Raw genomic sequence first — 17,427 nt, forward strand, 5'->3', positions numbered from 1 at the left:
GGGAGTTCTCTGGTGGGGGGGAGGGGTAAGGAAAGAGAGGGTGTTGCTTTCTGACGTTCCATGTCATCCATCTTTCTCTTTTTTTTAATCTCGTGACTTCCTATTTTTTTTTCTTGGATCATCAACTAAAATTCCCAGGCTCTTTCTCCAGCCCCAACCCCCACGTGAAGAACCCAGTGTAGAGATGGAGGGTGAGCCGCAGGACACCCACACAGTCCTCTGGTTGAGAGCAGAGACCCGGTGGGCCTTACTGGACAGAGGTGAAGCGGGAGGGTGCCTGGCAGGATTCTGAACTGCCTCCCGTTCATCCGTTTTGGATCATCTTTTCCCCCTTCAAGTTGCCTAGTTCCCCCAAGAGTCAGCAGAGGTCAGTACAGCTCCGCAGGTGCAGTCCTGAGTAGGAAGCGGAGCCCCCCACTTTTTTTAAAGTTGGGGTGAGGGGAGTGATGCTTGCTGAAGATCTGAACTGCTCAGTACTTCCTTGACACGTGTTCACTGCCAGAGCCTCTCGGGTTGGGACCAGACGCTTTGTCGTTGAGGCGATCGTATCAAAAAAGAAAAGCTAAAGCCAACAAACGTTTATTGAGGACACAGTACATGTTCACCACCACTGTTCAGCCTGGACATACAACACTCACGAGGCAGTCACTGCTCTTGCCGCGCTCACACTCACAAGACACATCCTCTCGGAAAACAAAGGCATTCTGGAACAGCACCTGGGGGGGAGGGGGCTACGCTCAGAGGAACACTGAGAACGGCCTCCCGCAAGAGGAGACATTTAAGCTGAGACAAGCACAGGAAAATGCCAAAATGTGGTTATAAAAACAGGCTTCTATTTCATAAATTCACATTTTTAACTCAGGAAAATGTCACATAATAATTAAACCACGCACACAAAGATTTCTTCAGCAACAGAATGTCCCTTTACAACTTCCAATAAAATGTATATCCTTTATACCAACTTTTAAATATTCCACCCACGGAAGGTGACATCCTAGCAAGTCTAGGACCTCAGTCAGCGCTGCTTCGAGGTTTACGTGCCTGCAGATCACCTGGGGTTCTTGCTAAAACCCAAGCGTCTGAAGTGGGACCCTGAGGTGTAATCCCAGTGATGCTGCAGCTCCTGCCTACAACCGTATCCTAAGGCGGTCACAGGATTTTAAAACAGAATCCACGGCATACCGTGGGCGATGTCCAATTAGGGGGCACAAGTTTAAAACTGTACGATAAGGGGCGCCTGAGTGGGTTAAGCTTCTGACTCTTGGTTTCAGCTCTGGTCACGATGTCGGTCAGGATCATGAGATCGAGCCCCAAGTCAGGCTCCGGGCTCAGCGGAGAGCCTGCCTGAGCTCCTCTTTCTCCCTCTCCTGTCCCTCCCTACCCCTCGAGTGCTCGCTCTTAAAAAAAATAATTATTTTAATTGTATGATATGCATCTTTTCAGTAGTGACAGTGTTCTCCCTGTGATTGTAAAGATGACAATATCAAACGATTAAAATGGGATGCCTTTACCAAATGGCTTTCCTATCCCTGATGGGCCCTAATTAGGTGGCTCAGAAGAATGCCCTTTGGACCCTGTGATACCTGCCCTCACAGGTTGACAGGAGATTGTGAAATGAAGCGAGGCACAGAGGCATCTCAATAATTTTAGGAACACACTACGGGTCTGGGGAGACAGGCATACCAGCACTGGAAAAAAAGAAAAACACGTTTATTTTTCTCAGCTCTCTAACACGCCGGAGAAGTGACAGTAACATGACACAAAAATCGGCCTCTTCCCTTCCGCTCTAGCTTTTAAAATATTTCAAACCACTGACACAGAATTGCTAGAATGGGCCCTATTGTTCCCACTGGCCAGAGCTGCCCTGGACAAAAGCCAAAGTCACAGCTAAGGACACACTCTCTGTCCTTCCCACGGGAATGCGGACCCGTCTCCACCATCCCGGGGGCCTCTCCCCCGAGGACGCGAGGCTGGCCCAGTCGGTACACCGGGTGCGGGGGCCATTCGCTAGTGCGGCCCCTCCTGCCCTAGGCTCAACTCCCGCAGCGGCGCCAATCCCCGGACGGGCGCGGGGTGGCCTTGGCCTCACCCCTGCACTCCAGCGCGCCCCGAGAATGCAGAGCCCACCTTCCTTCCGCCGCGGCTTTGGGCTCCGCGGTCACAGCGTGCAGCGGCTCATGCGGGCCAGGTCCTTTTATCTCCGGACAGTACAGCACTGGGGGAAACCGGGGGGGATCAGTGTCAGCGGGAGGCTGCGGCCGGGCCGGCGACCCCGGGCGCCCCCACCCCAACCCCGGCCCCCGCAGCCTCCCCGGGACACCCCGGTACGCCCACCCCGCCCCCCGCAGCCCCCACCCCAACCCCGGCCCCCGCAGCCTCCCCGGGAGGCCCCGGTACGCCCACCCCGCCCCCCGGCGGCCCCCGCAGCCTCCCCCGGCCGCCCCACCCCGCCCCCCGGCCCCCGCAGCCTCCCGGCGGCTCCACCTCACCCTCCGGCCCCCGCAGCCTCCCGCCGCGATCCCGGGCGCCCCGACACCGGCCCCCGGAGCCTCCCCCCACGATCCCGGGCACCCTCCCCCTCCCCGCCGCCTCCCCCGGCGGCCCCTCACCGTTGCTAGGCAGCGGCCGCCGCCAGCGGTGCGCGGGCGCCAGCACCCGCTCCCACAGCCCCCGGACCGCGCGCCAGCCCGCGCTCCTGGGTCCCGCCCCCTCCTCTCTCTCCTCTTCGTCGTCGGCGTCGCCGCCTCCCGGGACCGGGCCGCCCGCCTCCTCCGGCTTGCGCTCGGCCCGCGCCCTCTCCTCCAGCCGCGACCACAAGTCCGGGTCCACGGGGAGCTCCGTGACCCCGCCGCGCGGGAGCGGCGTGAGCGCGCGGCAGAAGGGGCACGTGAGGACGCGGCGCAGGCGCACCACACGCGCGGCCGCCCCGCCGCCATCGCCGCGCGCCGCCAGCTCGCGCAGGCACGCGGTGCAGAGCGTGTGGCCGCAGCGGGCGCGCGCCGTCCCGGGTAGGCGGCGGGGCGCGCGGCCCGCGAGGTTGAAGGGCCGGTAGCAGATGCTGCAGTCCAGCTCGCCCCGCTCCGGGACAGACGGCACCCTCAGCAGGAGCTGCATGGCGCCCGCCGCGGACTCGGTGGACGCAAAGGGCCGGCCCTCCTCGCCGCTGGCTCGGCTCTTGGGGCGGCCGCCGCGGCCTCGGGCCCCTTTTAATGGCGAGGGCCCGCGCCGCGAGGCGTCACGCCGCCGTCAGGCCGCTCCCCGCCGCGGCACGCGTGGGGGCGGTGGAGGCGCGAAGCCCGGGATGCCGGCGACGGCCGGGCGGGGCGGGCGGCCCCGGGGCTGCGCGGCCGAGGCCGGTGGGAGTCGCGCCGCCCCCCGCGCCCCACGCGCCTTCCTGCAGCCCCCCAACTCCGAGCTGGCGCTCCTGGAGTCTGTGTGCAGATGTCCAGGCCCGTGCGGCGCCCCAGCCCTCGGCCGCCCGCCGACCCGGGACGCCACAGCCCGCCGGGGCGCTCGGTTTAATTGTGCACTCTCCGTGGACAGCCCCCACCCAGGACCGCCTGAGCCGATGGCACTGCCCGTTCTGCCCACTCTTTAGTGGCCTCCCGGACATTGGCACGGATGCAGCCTTTAACTCGCATGACTGTACACTCCCTCCCTGGGCTCTGGTGAGGCCAGCTTCCCAAACTCCTTCTCAAACTGCTCACCTCTCCGCTGACATCTCAGCCTCTGGCGGCAGCTAGGTGCCCGGACCCTGGATGGCCCTCTTCCCAGGAATGCTGGGAATCCTTTTCTTCCGGAGTAGCCAGGCCTGGACACCCACACGCCATGCAGATCATGCCCAGCTTGAGCTCTGACTCAGGGGTCTGACTTGCCCCGCAGGTAAACAGGACATAACACAGAGCCCGCATTCCCTCGTGGTACCACACCCACCTCCAGCTGCCTCCTCACCCTCCTACCCTGCACCTGTAGCCCAGGTTCCGCTGTGGAAGGTAATAGTGCAGACAGACTCTACGGCCAGATCCTAGGCTCCAGCACTCAGGAGTTGTGACACCCCGAGCAAGTTACCTAACTTCTCTGGGCTGGCTGGTTTCCTCATTTATACGATGTGGGTAATATAGTATTGGATGAGCTTATATATGCAAGGTGTTTAGAATAGGGCCTGGCCCACAGAAAACAGGACGTATTAGCTCCTTTTATCCTGTGCCCCGCAGCCTATGTTGTGTTGACTTCTCAATACCCAACATTTGCAACACCCGTCTCTTTTGGTCAGTACAAGCTGGGCTTCTCTGCTCACATGGCGTTTGCTGGCTTTAACAGGCAATGTAGAGCTGGTTTTGTTTTTTTAACTAGATTGCTACAACCCTAAAAGATAATCTTCCGTGAGGAGGTATACCATTATTTGAAAAGAGATAGTTCAGAACTTCTGAGTTGTTGTCTTCACGGTCCTGTGGGGGAAGCCATCCACTTACGCCAATGATGCTGTCATAATTCAAAACTTTTTGGCAACTTCTCTTTGGAATGTTGTTCTGAGGTCTCCTCGCATCTTCTTTTATTTACTTATTTTAAGATTATTTATTTATTTATTTATTTGAGAGAGAGAGAATGAGCAGGGGGAGGGGCAGAGGGAGAAGGAGAAGCAGACTCCCCACTGAGCAGGAAGCCTGACTCAGGGCTCAATCCCACGATCCTGAGACACTGAGACACTGAGACCATGAGACCATGACCCGAGCCGAAGGCAGACACTTAACCGACGGAGCCACCCAGGCGCCCTATCCTTGCATCTTTTAATATCTTTGGTTGATGAACTTTTAGGGTAGATATGATTATATAAATGCTTCCAAAGTGTTTGACAGCCAAAGCCTCTCTGAGCTCCAGACCTTCCTTTCTTGTCTTCAGGAACCCAAAATGATGATCTCCCTTGTCCCAAGTCGGCACCTCCTCCAGCGTTTCCCACCCCTTTCTTTCTTTCTTTCTTTCTTTCTTTCTTTCTTTCTTTCTTTCTTTCTTTCTTTCTTTCTTTTTTTTTTTAAGATTTTATTTATTTATTTGACAGAGAGAGACACAGCGAGAGAGGGAACACAAGCAGGGGGAGTGGGAGAGGGAGAAGCAGGCTCCCCACTGGGCTCCCTGCTCAGCGGGGAGCCCAGTGCGGGGCTCGATCCCAGGACCCTGGGACCATGACCTGAGCTGAAGGCAGATGCTTAAGGACTGAGCCACCCAGGCGCCCCTCTAATAAATAAAATCTTAACAACTGAGCCACCCAGGCGCCCCTCCCACCTCTTTCTTTACCCAGCTCCAGAAACCAAAGCAGTCATCCTTGACCCCTCTTCCCCCGCCACTGTCACCTTCCTTTACCAACTTCTCAGCAAGCCCTGTTCATTTTGCCTCCTAAATGTCTCCCTGATCCACCTACTTTTCTCCACCTTCAGTATACCACCCCAGTCCAGGCTGCCACCATCTCTTGCTTAGACCCTGGTAGGAGCCTCTTCACCAGATCACCAGTGATCTTTCCAGATCTCAAGCCCAACCAAGTTCTACCACAACCATTTCCATTCCTGTTTAAAATCTTTTAATGTGAGGGGCGCCTGGGTGGCTCAGTCGTTAAGCGTCTGCCTTCAGCTCAGGTCATGGTCCCAGGGTCCTGGGATCGAGCCCCGCATTGGGTTCCCTGCTCAGCAGGAAGCCTGCTTCTCCCTCTCCCACTCCCCCTGCTTGTGTTCCCTCTCTCGCTGTGTATCTCTCTGTCAAATAAATAAATAAAATCTTAAAAATAAAATAAAGTCTTTTAATGTGGTGATAGTTTAGTAGCCCCAAATTCCTATGCCAAAGGACTTTGCTGCTTCTCCCGTCAAAAATTGGGGTCTGTTTCCCTATTCCTGGAATCTGGGCTCACCTCGTGACTTCCTGTGACTAACAGAAAGTGGCAGAAGTGACGTGTGAGTTCTGGGGCACGGTCTGTCAGAGGCCTTGCAGCTTCTGCCTTCATCCCTTGGGATCCTGCCCTGAGTCTATTATGTAAGGGAATTTACCAGCAGATGAGGCTACATGGAGAACTGAGGAGTCCCAGCCAATGGCCAAATGTAGCAGTGAGACCACTGATGCTCCCGCTCAGCTGACCTGCCCGCTCAATCCAGCCACACGTGTGAGCCCAGGTGAAAAGAGCAGGGGAACCAGCCAAACCACAGAATAATGGGGGTAAAAATAAAATTTTAAAAAGTTGTTTCGAGCCACTAAATTTGGGGGGGTTGTATGTATCACTGAACAACAGATATGGACGGTTTCCTATTGCCCTTAGGATAAAGACAATATTCCGAAGTGCCCGATAAGGTCTTGTATGTTCTGAACTAATGTCTCCCATTCTGCTTCCATGCTCTCTTTGGACCCTCTAGCTTTGGAGAACTTTGGCTTGCATGTTCCCTTCTGCACGCTTCCCCTAGCCCTCTTGCTTTCACCTTATTAACACCTGCTGATCTTTCACCGCTGAGTGCCGCCTCACCTTTCAGATACCACTGTAGACTCTGGTAGCAGCCCGTGCTTGTCTCTGGACTTTGGACACCTGCAATTTGTGTTTGTTTGCTGGTTATTTGTTTGTCTTTCTCATCTGGAAACTCCACAGAGGTTGTTCTGGGTCTGGTTTTGTTCACAACTGTATCCCCGTACCCTAGCGGGACTTGATAAATAAATACTTGTTAAGTTAATGAATGAGGTGGGTGATAAATACAGTAAATGAGGTGTGGCAATGAAGGAAGGTTTCTTACGAGGGCTTTACAAACAGCCTCTGAAGGTAATTCCTAAGAGGACTTTTTTTTTTTTTTAATGTTTTGAGCAAGGGGGGAGACATTTCTATTAAAATAAAGGAGGAGTCCTCCAAAGTAACCATTTAAAGAGAATACTATTTTGAATTTATGAAGTCTTGTATGTTTGTTACAGAATAACTAACCATAGTTTAGTCATATATTTTACCTTCTTGTTTCCTCCCTTGTTTCCTCCGCAGTCTTGCAAAACGAGTGGGAGATGTTAGGAGTGGATGTAACTATTCATTAGTTGATCCGGTTGGTTGCTAGCCAGCTGCTGACTTTTCTCTTTTTGGAAATTGGTTTTACGCTGCTCTCTCAGCTTCAGGATCGAGGAAGGGTGAGGAGATGGGGAGGTTGTATTTTAAGGAAGGCGGAGTGCATCCTCCCCTGTCTTGTGATCTTTAAAGGTTGTAACTTTCCACCCACTTTGTGTCCCAGGGAAATCAGAGTCCTTTGGGGAAGGTTAGGGATCGTATCCGACATAATCACATTTGAGTCTGCTTTTCTGCTTCCATTTTTCCTTAATGATAACTCCTTTCCCTCCCCCCAACCCCCGCATCATCTCCACCATAGGCCAGTTTTCATCTTACCTCTCCTTCCCCAAATCCCAACGCCTCAACCTCGCATCAGCCCCTCCCACTCAGCCACAACAAAACCACCGAGAGAGTGCTTTGGTCTACGTGTGGGTATCAGGAAAAGGGAAGTGAGAAGTACAGGAACAAGAAGTGTGGCTAATGTAACTTTAAGCAAAACAAAGGCAAGAGTGTCAGAGGGAGGAATAACAAAACTATGAAGCCAGATCTCTGGGCTCTGAGGGGTGCGGTGACGGAAGGAAGGAAGAAAACCGGGGACTGGGGTATCCGGGGACCTGGGTCCTCAGTGAGGGCGGTGACTGGCAGTGACTAGCAGCACGATGCCTTGGTCAGTGGAGAGAAAGCTAGCGCTGGAGCTTTCTAATGGCAGGGAGCTAGACCAGGGCCAGGTATCTGAGACTGAGCTCCTACCCTCCCAACCCCTGCAATTTCAGACACCGGGAGTGAGGATCAAGCTGAGATTTTATTTACAGTTCCCTGGGAGAAGTCTTACAGAAGAGGGGCCGGCATTATTGCTTTAAGGTTATTGCCAGGAGGAAGACTGCGGCCCTCCACTGCTAGGTAGGAGATCCTGCTCCAGGCTCAAAAGTCTGTCCCCAGACATTTTCAATCCAGCCCCAGGTCTCCACCGTGACCTAAAGGCTGTCACCGTGTCCTGCAAAGCACAGCCCAGCTTTTCCCCAAGGCCGCCCCAGCCGCTTTGCCAGCACACTTCCCTTTACCCGCGTCAGTGCCGTGTCACTGCATTCTCCGCCCCCCCACCCTCTTCCGTGCAAGAACAAAGTATTGACACTTTTTTATTTAAGCGCCCCTCCACCTTCTGCTGGGAGGCAGGGTCCTCAAAGACTACCATTTACTTCCTGCCAGGACCAGCCTGGCTTCCTTTGTACCGAATAAAAGCCCCAGTGCCTTTGTCCCAGATGACGTCACTACTCCCTTCTTATTAGGTTATTACCCCTTGATGACATCTCAAGGGCCACTTTTGAGGTAATGTGCATGTTTCCTGTATCTGCCCTGTTTTTTTGCTTTCCTCTGGGCCTCGGCGATTAGGGGAGAAGAGAAGGGCGGGAGACCAAGGGGCAGAGAGGGGCCGGCCCGGGGGTTCATGCCCGGGATTAGCAAGAAGGCCTGGAGGAGCGCACGGAGGGGGACGGCGCACTACTTTCCCTCTCGAGCCCCAGTGCGGGAGGATATGGCTTTGTTCATGCGCATCGCTACTCGAAGCCGGGACTCGTTAGTGGGCGGGGCCTCCCCGGATCCGGGGCGGGAGGGAGGCGGCGGCGGGGCAGCGGTTCTCGGCGGGGGCGGCCGGCCCGGTGTGGGTCCCTGCGGCCCCGACGGACTATTTCTTGGAAGGCGGCTTGGTCCCCAGAAGCCCGTCTATCTCCATCACCGTCTGCGGCGTCAGCTGGCTCAGCACCTGGCGGGGAAGGCGGTGGTGGAGGGGACAGGACGTGCTGGCTCACCCAAGAAGGGCATGGGGTTCGGGGGCCAGGGAGGGGAGCAGCGCAGCGGGGCCAGGTGGCGGGAAAAGAGCCTCCCCTTGTCGCCCCGGGACCTCTCCTCTGCGGAGTGAGAGGACTCCGCAGTGGCTGACCTCCCAAGCCCGTTCCGGGTGGGACAGCTGGGGATAGCTCTGAGTCCCCAGCTCACCTGCAGGGCTCCCAGGTGTTCCAGCAGCTGCGCTGCACTTGACACCCCCAGCAAGACCGAGCTGACACCCTCACTGCGGAGACACCACGCTGGGGCCAGAGGAGAGAAGAAAGAGAACTGAGGGGAACACCCACAGTTCAGCGCCCACACTTGAGGAGTGTCTCTGAGGAAGAGGGTCCTCCCTAGGGACAAACCAGTCTTGGGTTTGGGGGTGTCTGGGCAGGAGGTGAGGGCCCCCCGCGGGGTCCAGGGCTGACGGTGTCTCACCAATAGCAAGCTGCGCCACAGTGCAGCCCAGCTGGTGAGCCATGGGAAGAAGGTCCATGACTTTGGCTTGTGGCTGCTTCCTGCCACCCTCACTCTGCACTTTGTCCTTGAGCCACTGGTAGCCCTGGAGGCCAAGGTGAATCAGCACCGCCCGGATCTGCCCAGATGGCCCAGTGCTGCCATCCTGAGCCCCCAGATCTCACCTTGATGGTGGCCCTGCAGGTATCTGGGACTCGCCCATCATACTTGCTAGTGATGAGGCCACAGGCCAGAGGGGACCAGGTGACTGAGCCAACACCTGAGGGCAAGAGGATTGGAAGTGGGGATAGGAATCTAGGTGACGGATTGGCCAAGGGAAAGGTAGGGATGGGGGCTGCGAACCAATCTTGTGGTAGAGCTCTGGCAGCTGCATCTCCCCCTTCTCTCTCTGAAACAGATGGTGCTCGGCTTGCTCACACACTGGAGGAATCAGATTGAACTGTCTGGCCATGGAGTAGGCCTCCTGGGTGGGGCGGGGAAGAGACGGGGGGGTCAGAGCACTCTTCCCACTTTCTTCCACTCCCCCTCCTCCAGTAGAGTGGGTTTTGGGGTGGCCATGTGAAAAGGGGGGACCAGTCGTGGGATAGCGGGAGGAAGTGGGGTGGCACACTCACCATGATTTCTGCAGCTCCCCACCGGGATGTCCCCCAGTAGAGGGCCAGGCCCTGGTTAATGACATAGGTCATGGCTCGCACAATCTCTAGGCACACGGGAGAGAGAGAGAACCTCCCTGTCAGACCCTGGACATCCAGGGCTCCAGATCTGTGGATCTCAGCCTGCCCCACCAAGAACCCCGGGCATCTCTGTGTAATCAGAGAGATTGGTATCTGCTCTTCACCTCCCTCCCTGTCCAAGATCTGAGCCTCCACTGTGGAGGTTGGGAGGCCTCGTGAGCAGGGGTTGGCTTCCTGCTGAGAGTTTGAGGATTTGCCATTTTGAAGGATGGCCGGGGTGGGGTGCTGCTTTTACCCTCCATGGGACTATTGGGGTCTGAGCGATTGGCAAAGACGATGTCCACATATCCCAACTGGAGGCGCTCCAGGGATCCTTGCAAGCCTGGGGGACGGGTCGGGGGAGGAAGGTAAGTACTTCAGCTTCCCTTTGCTCAGGATTCAGACATTACCCCCTTGCCATGGCCACCTAACTCCCAGCTCCCCTATGCAGAGCCTCCAACTCAAAGGTTCAGAGGACGTTCCCAACTCTTCTGGCTTCTGTACCCAGCCACTGTTCCCAGTCCCTCTCACCCTCGATGATGTGTTTGCGGCTCAAGCCTCGCTCGGTTTCTGCCCTGCAGGAAAAGGGAAGTCAAAGATGAGGTGTGACAAAGACGGGGGAACAGGGCTGGCCTGGCGCCACGAGGTACTGGGATAGCACGGGTCCTCAGGGGCAGGCTGCAGACCTGGGGCGGCAGCTGTACCCACACCTCTCCCATGCACCTTCACACGTTCTCTGTAGCTCTCCCCAAATAGAGTGTGGCAGCCACTTACTGTCCTCCCCAAAAAATCTTGGTGGTGATGACATAGCTTGATCTCCTGGAAAAAGAGAAAAAGAGAAGCAAGAAAAGGGATTTGGGATGACCATTTCCCCAGCAACCCCTCCAAACACAGTCTCACCTCCATCCTTTGCTCTTGAGTATGTTGCCTAGAGTTCTTTCAGCCCTGGAAGAAAGACGATGTCGGAAACACTGACCCTTCCAAGGTGGATCAGTTCCTTCCCCTCCTCCCCACCTTTCCCTTCAACCCATTTCCTCTCTAGTAAAGCAGACCAGAGACCAGGAGCCCATTAGGCTGTCAGCCTCATCCTGGACAAAATCAAGAAAGGCTCCCAGAACTTGGGGTGTGATCATACACTTTTCATTCATCGGGCAAATATCAATTGTACATCAACTACGTACCAAGCTTTGTTCAGGGTGTCGAAGGGATAGAATATGAGGGGACAGGGACAGACTAGTGAAGTGGGGAGGACACCGGTTGTCTGCTCTGGTTCCAACCATCTGCATAGCCCTCCCCCTTCTTTGAGTCTCTGCAAAAATCCCACCCATCTTCCAAAGCTTAGCTTGGATTCTGCTTCATTTTATTGAAAATGTTCTCTGATTGCCACAGTCTGTGCTCCGCCCTTCTCGTCACCTTCCATAACTCCTGCTGGCTCAATTCTTTGGCACTTAATTACGCGCTAACCTGTGACAGGTCTTAAGTTGTTACGGCGGATGGTTACCGAAGTTTCCCTGTTACTTTTCATATCTCCCTGTGTTTTCGGTTTAACCACTTTGACCGTGAGCTTTGGGAGGGCGTGTTTTCATCCCATGAGCAGTGCCTGCTCTGGGCTAGGCTCTGTGTAGGTACTTAGGTGACATGGACAAGTTCCGTGGAAGGAGGAGCCTCCCAGTTGAGCAGCAAACATGGCTACGTAAACCGGTAATTGACAGATGGTGGGTTGGAGGGCAGTACAAAGTGCTTTGGGAGCTGAGGTGGGTGATGACCAACTTGGGGAGCTGGGCAAAGGCTTCTTGGAGGAGCTGACATTGGGCCAAGTCTTGAAGATGAGCAGGAGAGTTTGCCAGATGGGAGAAGAGGTGGGGGAAGGTCATCCTAGGTTTTGGCTAGGTTTGGGAGGACCCAGCGTGAAGCCATGGGTATGCGATCTGTGAAAATTCAGCCTTGTAATCCCCACATTGTGACACATGACTGATGCCCAGGATAGATTTGTTGGCTTTATTTTATTTGGACTGCCTAGAATGCCCTTTGGGGTCTACACTGAAGAAGGACTGATGTTGGGACTACAATTCCCATAGTGCGTCGGGGGCCCATTGGCTGAAAGGTTGGAACTTAGCATTCACAGAGTTCCCAGGGTTCTCTAGAGGGAAAATAAGAAGCCCTGATGTTCTCTTAGCCTTCCAGATGTAACTTGGCTCTTTCACCCCAGTCCTTACTTCCCCGCTGCGTAGACTTCAGCCGTGTCAAATAGGTTTACACCGTGCTCATAGGCCACTGTCAGCACGTCCTCTGCTGTCTAGGGAGGTGACAGAGATGAAGATCAAGCACTGGCCCCCAGCGACCTCCCTCTGCACTGCAGCCCCACTGCACCTTGGCCCCGGCCCCACCCTCCAGCCTCAGGCCTGCCATTCCCCGTGCTTGTTGTCCAAACCCCTCTCCGAGTTCACTCCCCTCTTCTCTGGTTCCCTCACACCCCCTCACCCTGCTTCTAGGGCCCATCAGTTATACCTTGTCCGAGATTTGAGAACCAAACGTGACCCAGGTGCCTGCGAGAGAGAAGCCAGGCATGTGACCACCGTGGGGGGAGGGGGCAAGCCACGAATACCCCCTCCCTTAAGTCCTCTGCTTTCTAACTCACCTAGGCCAAGACAGGAGACCCGAAGACCAGACTTTCCTAGGTTCCTGCAGGATACAGAAGCAGCGGGAAAGGGTGGAGCGTCCATTAAGGACAGAGATTATCAGCCCCCAGCTCCTCTCCTTTCAGAATCAGAAGCCCTCCGGTAGCTCAGTCCAAAGGAACTAGACCCAGTGGGCCTACTGAGTTGGGCAGTACTACGCCCCGAGCCTAGGCGACTCTGGAGACAACATCCAGGGCCTCTGTGGCTGCCTGGTTTGTGTTTCTCCTGGTAGGGTCTCATCTGTGTTTGAGTCATCTCTGGGATGTGCGGAGTTTGGGGTTGGGAGGAATGTGACAGGCCGATGGTGATGAGTTTGTGGAAACAGACCCGCAGATAAAGAATGCTATACTGAAGGGCAGACACCGCGGTGGGAGTGGGTAAACCAAGTCAGGTTTAGGCACTCAGGCAGGCAGGGGTCCTTGGACAGGGGAGGCAGATGGGCCCTCAAAACGCAGGTAGGACACCTGAGTGGGGAGTATGACAGGAAAGTCCAGGTCTCCCTCTTCCTCTGTAGGCTCCCTCCACTCCTGTGGGCTTGTGGAGTCTGTCTCTGACCCAGAGAGCCCCCTCCTCCCAAGGTCTCCTCACCCAGGTAGTTGGCTCAGCTTCTCAATCAGAGCCAGCACATGGAGGAGATCAAATTTCTCAAGTGACAAGAGTCAGGTCCGATCAGTACCCTCTGTTCACTCCCAAGTAGGAGCCCCTCCCTCCTTCTCTTATGCAAGTTCTGAGAGCCCAGCAGTTCTCTGAGAAAGTTGGTTACAATTCAGTCTACTTTCTCCACCAGGCCCCTGTCTGTCCCTCAGCATGGGGTTGAGATACGTGGTCCATGCTTCCAAGAGCCCCACTCGCCTCCCCACCAAGAAAGGTTGCAGGAGACCCGGCCCTTGGGGCAGGTGAGGGCAGTATCTGGGTCAGGCATCCTGAGCTGGCCAGAGTGAGAAGCCGTTTCCTTCCCACCTGCCCCCCCCTTCCCAGGACACCGACCCAAGGACACTCCATCCCAGAGGGGGCCCAGCCTGGAGATCCGTGCATCCCTGGCCCTCCTGGGGATAAGGAGGGAAGCTCAGGAGCACCACCTGGCTTTGACAGGACCGGTCAACCTTGGTAAAGTTGATTTTCTCCTAGTCAGGGGTATGGACGGAGACAGCGGAACCAAGTAAGGGAGTATCCCGGTGATGGAAAGAAGAGATGGGATGAGCTAGAACCTTCTTAGCGAAGATTGAGGGGGTCCTGGCGGCATCCCAGGAAGCCTCAGGGGTCAGGAAAGGGGAGCAGATGGGGTGGGCTGCCTGGCCACCCCCATACCTGTATTTCATGCCAGTGCGTCTGCCGGTGCTCTCTCGGAGGGCCCCAGCGGGCGCTGGGGGTCGGGGGACCAGTGCGGCCCGGGCCTTGGGGCCCGACCCTCCTCCCCCCGGAGGATTCCCATGCCCCCCGCCGACCGGCCCGCCATTACCGCCCCCGGGGCCCGGCCGGGGTCCACACAGACGGTCCTCACTGCTCCGGCTGCGAAGGTTCTGCTCGGTACACGCGATAGACACCTGCATGCCAACTGGCCAGGGCGGGGGAGGGGGCTTCGAGGGGGCGGGAGGAGTTGGGAGCAGGGAAGCCCCGGCGCGGAGCGCGGGGGGGTGCAGTGGCGCGAGCCCTGGGAGAGCGGGAAGGCTGAGCAGGCTGCGGCGGAGCCGCCAGGCAGGATCGGGCCCGCGGGGACCGGCTCCTGGAGGTCGCGGGGTTTGCGGCGGGAGGGGAGAAATGCGGGGGGCGGCACGAGTGCAGAGATTCGGATACGGGGCCCCTGGCGCGGGGAGGAGGAGGGGGAAATGGGTGACGGCAAAGGTCGAGGGCGGTCCTCGGAGGATAGGGACCTAGGGACCAGGGCTGGTGGTGGAAGAGAAATGCCACCTCAGCCCAAACCGCAGCGGGACCGCTAGGCTCCCAGCAGCGTCGGCAGCGGGCCCAGATCATCAACATGCAGGCACCGCCCCCTCATCTGCATAAACCCGCCCGCCTCCCAGCCAAACATGCCGCTCATCTGCATAAGCCCCGCCTCCGAAGGCTCCGCAGCTTGAATATTCTGTGTGTTTGGAGAAGCCGGGAGGGCAGAACCTGGGAGGGTGATTATCATACCCCCTGGGACCCGCAGCACGTCGGCCTTCCTCCAGCAACGTGGTTTTCAATGGGGGGATTATTTTGTCCCCCAGGGGGTCATGTGGCAAGGTCTGGCGACATTTTTGACTGTCACGACTGGGATTGGGGATGCAGATGTGCTATCAGCAGCTCGTGAGTGGCGGCCAGGACAAAACGCTGGACAGCTCCCCCGGCCCCCAAAATGTCAATGCAGACGGTCCCTAGTTATGGTTTGACTTACAATTTTTTTAATCTTTTTGATGGTGCAAAAGCAATAGACATTCAGTAGAAACCGTACTTTGAATTTTGTCCTGGGCTAGCAATATACTGTATGATACCTCCTGATGCTGGGCAGTGGCAGGGAGTCTCAGCCCCCAGTAAGCCCCTGGATCCCGAGTGTAAACCACCGATACACTTACGACCATACTGGTTTTTTGTTTTTTTTTTTTTTACTTTCAGTACAGTATTCAATAAATCACATGACATATTCAACACTTTATTATAAAATAGGCTTCGTGTTAGATGATTTTGCCCAACCGTGGACTAATGTAGTATTCTGAGCACATTTGAGGTAGGCTAGGCTAAGCTATAATGGTTGGTAGATCAGGTGAATTAAATGCATTTTCGACTTATATTTTCAACTGACAATGGGTTTATCTGGACGTAACCCCATTGTGAGTGGAGTAAGACCTGTCATTGTTGAGAAGCCCATGGACAAAGCCTCTTTACAGGCTCACGGGATGTGGCCACCCTGGTTCATGCCTTCGTGAGTGGGGCAGGACCCCGACGGACCACCCACACTGACAAACTAACACGCTTAGGCTGCAGAGGGTGACAAAAAGTTTATTCTGTACTTTTGCAGCATCAGGTAGGGGATAAAACTGGCAACGGCCTGGTCTGGAGGTGTAGGGATTCCTGAAGGCTTCCTTCCTCGGACGGGGAGGGCACCAGGGTGGGCTTTAGGCTGTTGCCCTGGGAGGGCTGCTGGGGAACAGGAGGGGGTAGAGGGGCATGCAGTGGGGGCCTTCATATGAAACAGGTTAGGAAGGGCCCCAGGCAGACAGGGAGTCTCCTGAGGGGTGAGGTAGGGTGCTTCCTTCAGCCAGCCCGGGCAGAGAAGAAAGGCAGAGAGCGGACGTAGGAGTCCAGCCGGGAGCGGAAGAGCTCACTTTGCACAGTTTGGCCCAGTGGGCACAAGGGATTCTTCACCACCAGCTCCACATACAGCTACGGAGGGGAAGGGTGTTAGAGCCAGGCTTTGGACACTTCTTGTTTTCAACCCCAAACCTAGTGTGACCTCAGGGGTGTGCGAATGCACAAGGATCAAGGGCTGGGAGGCAAGCCTCCCTGAGGAGAAAGTGGTGGTGTTTCAGGACCTCAAGAGTCCTGAGAAAACTCTTGACTTAACAGAGCTATGGTACAGTAGGATTAGGGCAGGGAAGCTCAAGGTGTCCTGAGGCTCTAAGTGACCATGGCTGTGGAGGAGCTTTTGGGGAGGGAAGGGTCCCAGGAGCTGGCACTGACCGCACTGTAGATATGATGCAGCACATCTCGGATGGGTCCGACGCCCAAGTCAGTATTCATGACAACCTTGATCCCAGTGGGCGTCTCGTAGTAATGGAGTTTGTAACGGCTAGTTTGGAAGGCCAGGAAGCCGTCCTTCCTGCAGAGATGAGGACATTAAGGAATGGGAGCATAATCTCTTCCACAGAGATACTTCCGATCCTGTCTAGGTCGACTCCCTAAACATCGTTCACAAGAGCCTGATTTAGTAAGACACCTCCCACCTCCACTCCTCAATTGAGCCCCCGCACCCAACCTCTCTACCTTCAGATCTTCCCCTTCGCCGCTCAGGCCAGCTCCAGCACTCTCGCTCCAGACTCAGCCTCTCTCTGTCTGTCTCCTTCCCCTCCCTCTGTCTCTTCCACTCCACAAAGTCTCCCCCGCCCCCCAAATTCCCAAGGCTAGCCCTCCTTCCCTCAGCATCCCTTCTGACTCAGCGTACATGTCTAGCGGGGACATCTTGCTGACAAAGGAGCGGATAGAGAAGAGCATCCCGTACATCAGCTTGTACTCCTGGAGGGAGAGGGACAGAGTTAGCTCTTGGTTGTTGAAGGAGACGGGATAGGGGTGGGAACCAGACGGGGTTTGGATAGGAAGGGCTGGGCTGGGACCATGTGCGTTTGAGATGCGAGGTCACCCGGACTGCGCGGGGCCCTCTCGTCACCTCTTCTTTGGGGATCCCCGCTTGCTTCTTGCGGTGCCACTCGCTGTAATGAAGGCACACTCCATTCCGGTCAAACAGGTACAGGTTGTGAACAGTCATCTGCAGGGCAGAGAGCGTTAAGCCTCGCTCCGAGACCGCCCACACTCCGGGGGCTCCAGTTCCGGGTCCCTGGCTCCCCCAACCCGGCAGCAACCCCTCCCCCGGACTCACCGGAACTGCTCCCGGTGCTCGTCACCAGATACTTCCGGTTTCCTCGGAGCCCCGCCCCACCGGCTCCTCAAACTGCAGCGGTGGGACAATAACTCCGCCCCATGCCTCCCTCAG

At 56.2% G+C, this 17,427-nt stretch overlaps 3 protein-coding genes across 3 annotated transcripts; all 3 read right to left on the reverse strand.

The window, feature by feature from the left end:
• Positions 1 to 563: 563 nt before the first annotated feature.
• On the reverse strand, positions 564 to 3,601 carry RNF227 (ring finger protein 227). The gene is given in 3 exon segments (XM_036094522.2): positions 564 to 2,194; positions 2,196 to 2,215; positions 2,610 to 3,601. Coding segments are annotated over 3 exon segments (561 nt in total). The 5' UTR covers positions 3,115 to 3,601; the 3' UTR covers positions 564 to 2,158.
• A 4,236-nt stretch (positions 3,602 to 7,837) lies between these two features.
• Positions 7,838 to 14,706, reverse strand: KCNAB3 (potassium voltage-gated channel subfamily A regulatory beta subunit 3). The gene is made up of 14 exons (XM_036094566.2): positions 14,052 to 14,706; positions 12,704 to 12,747; positions 12,574 to 12,611; positions 12,282 to 12,361; positions 10,966 to 11,010; positions 10,840 to 10,884; positions 10,597 to 10,640; positions 10,322 to 10,408; positions 9,967 to 10,052; positions 9,695 to 9,815; positions 9,517 to 9,611; positions 9,314 to 9,437; positions 9,047 to 9,135; positions 7,838 to 8,813 (listed from the first exon to the last, which is right to left on the reverse strand). The coding sequence occupies exons 1-14, from the start codon at positions 14,291 to 14,293 to the stop codon at positions 8,736 to 8,738; spliced, it is 1,218 nt and encodes a 405-aa protein (XP_035950459.1). The 5' UTR covers positions 14,294 to 14,706; the 3' UTR covers positions 7,838 to 8,735.
• A 997-nt stretch (positions 14,707 to 15,703) lies between these two features.
• TRAPPC1 (trafficking protein particle complex subunit 1) lies at positions 15,704 to 17,427 on the reverse strand. The gene is made up of 5 exons (XM_036094567.2): positions 17,314 to 17,427; positions 17,104 to 17,202; positions 16,882 to 16,952; positions 16,401 to 16,539; positions 15,704 to 16,103 (listed from the first exon to the last, which is right to left on the reverse strand). The coding sequence occupies exons 2-5, from the start codon at positions 17,200 to 17,202 to the stop codon at positions 15,975 to 15,977; spliced, it is 438 nt and encodes a 145-aa protein (XP_035950460.1). The 5' UTR covers positions 17,314 to 17,427; the 3' UTR covers positions 15,704 to 15,974.

The sequence above is a fragment of the Halichoerus grypus genome, chromosome 2 (genome assembly GCF_964656455.1).
Source record: "Halichoerus grypus chromosome 2, mHalGry1.hap1.1, whole genome shotgun sequence".
Taxonomy (NCBI): Eukaryota; Metazoa; Chordata; class Mammalia; order Carnivora; family Phocidae; genus Halichoerus; species Halichoerus grypus.

What these genes read in the sequence shown, in the direction of transcription:
- KCNAB3 (XM_036094566.2), bottom strand. Translation starts at nt 14,293, where the DNA reads ATGCAGGTGTCTATCGCGTGTACCGAGCAGAACCTTCGCAGCCGGAGC. An exon ending in AAGATTTTTTGGGGAGGACA is followed by an intron (nt 10,641 to 10,839) that starts GTAAGTGGCTGC and finishes CTTTTCCTGCAG; the next exon opens with GGCAGAAACCGAGCGAGGCT. An exon ending in AGAGCTCTACCACAAGATTG is followed by an intron (nt 9,612 to 9,694) that starts GTTCGCAGCCCC and finishes TCTTGCCCTCAG; the next exon opens with GTGTTGGCTCAGTCACCTGG.
- TRAPPC1 (XM_036094567.2), bottom strand. Translation starts at nt 17,202, where the DNA reads ATGACTGTTCACAACCTGTACCTGTTTGACCGGAATGGAGTGTGCCTT. An exon ending in AAGATGTCCCCGCTAGACAT is followed by an intron (nt 16,540 to 16,881) that starts GTACGCTGAGTC and finishes TCATCTCTGCAG; the next exon opens with GAAGGACGGCTTCCTGGCCT. An exon ending in TGCATCATATCTACAGTGCG is followed by an intron (nt 16,104 to 16,400) that starts GTCAGTGCCAGC and finishes TCCCCTCCGTAG; the next exon opens with CTGTATGTGGAGCTGGTGGT.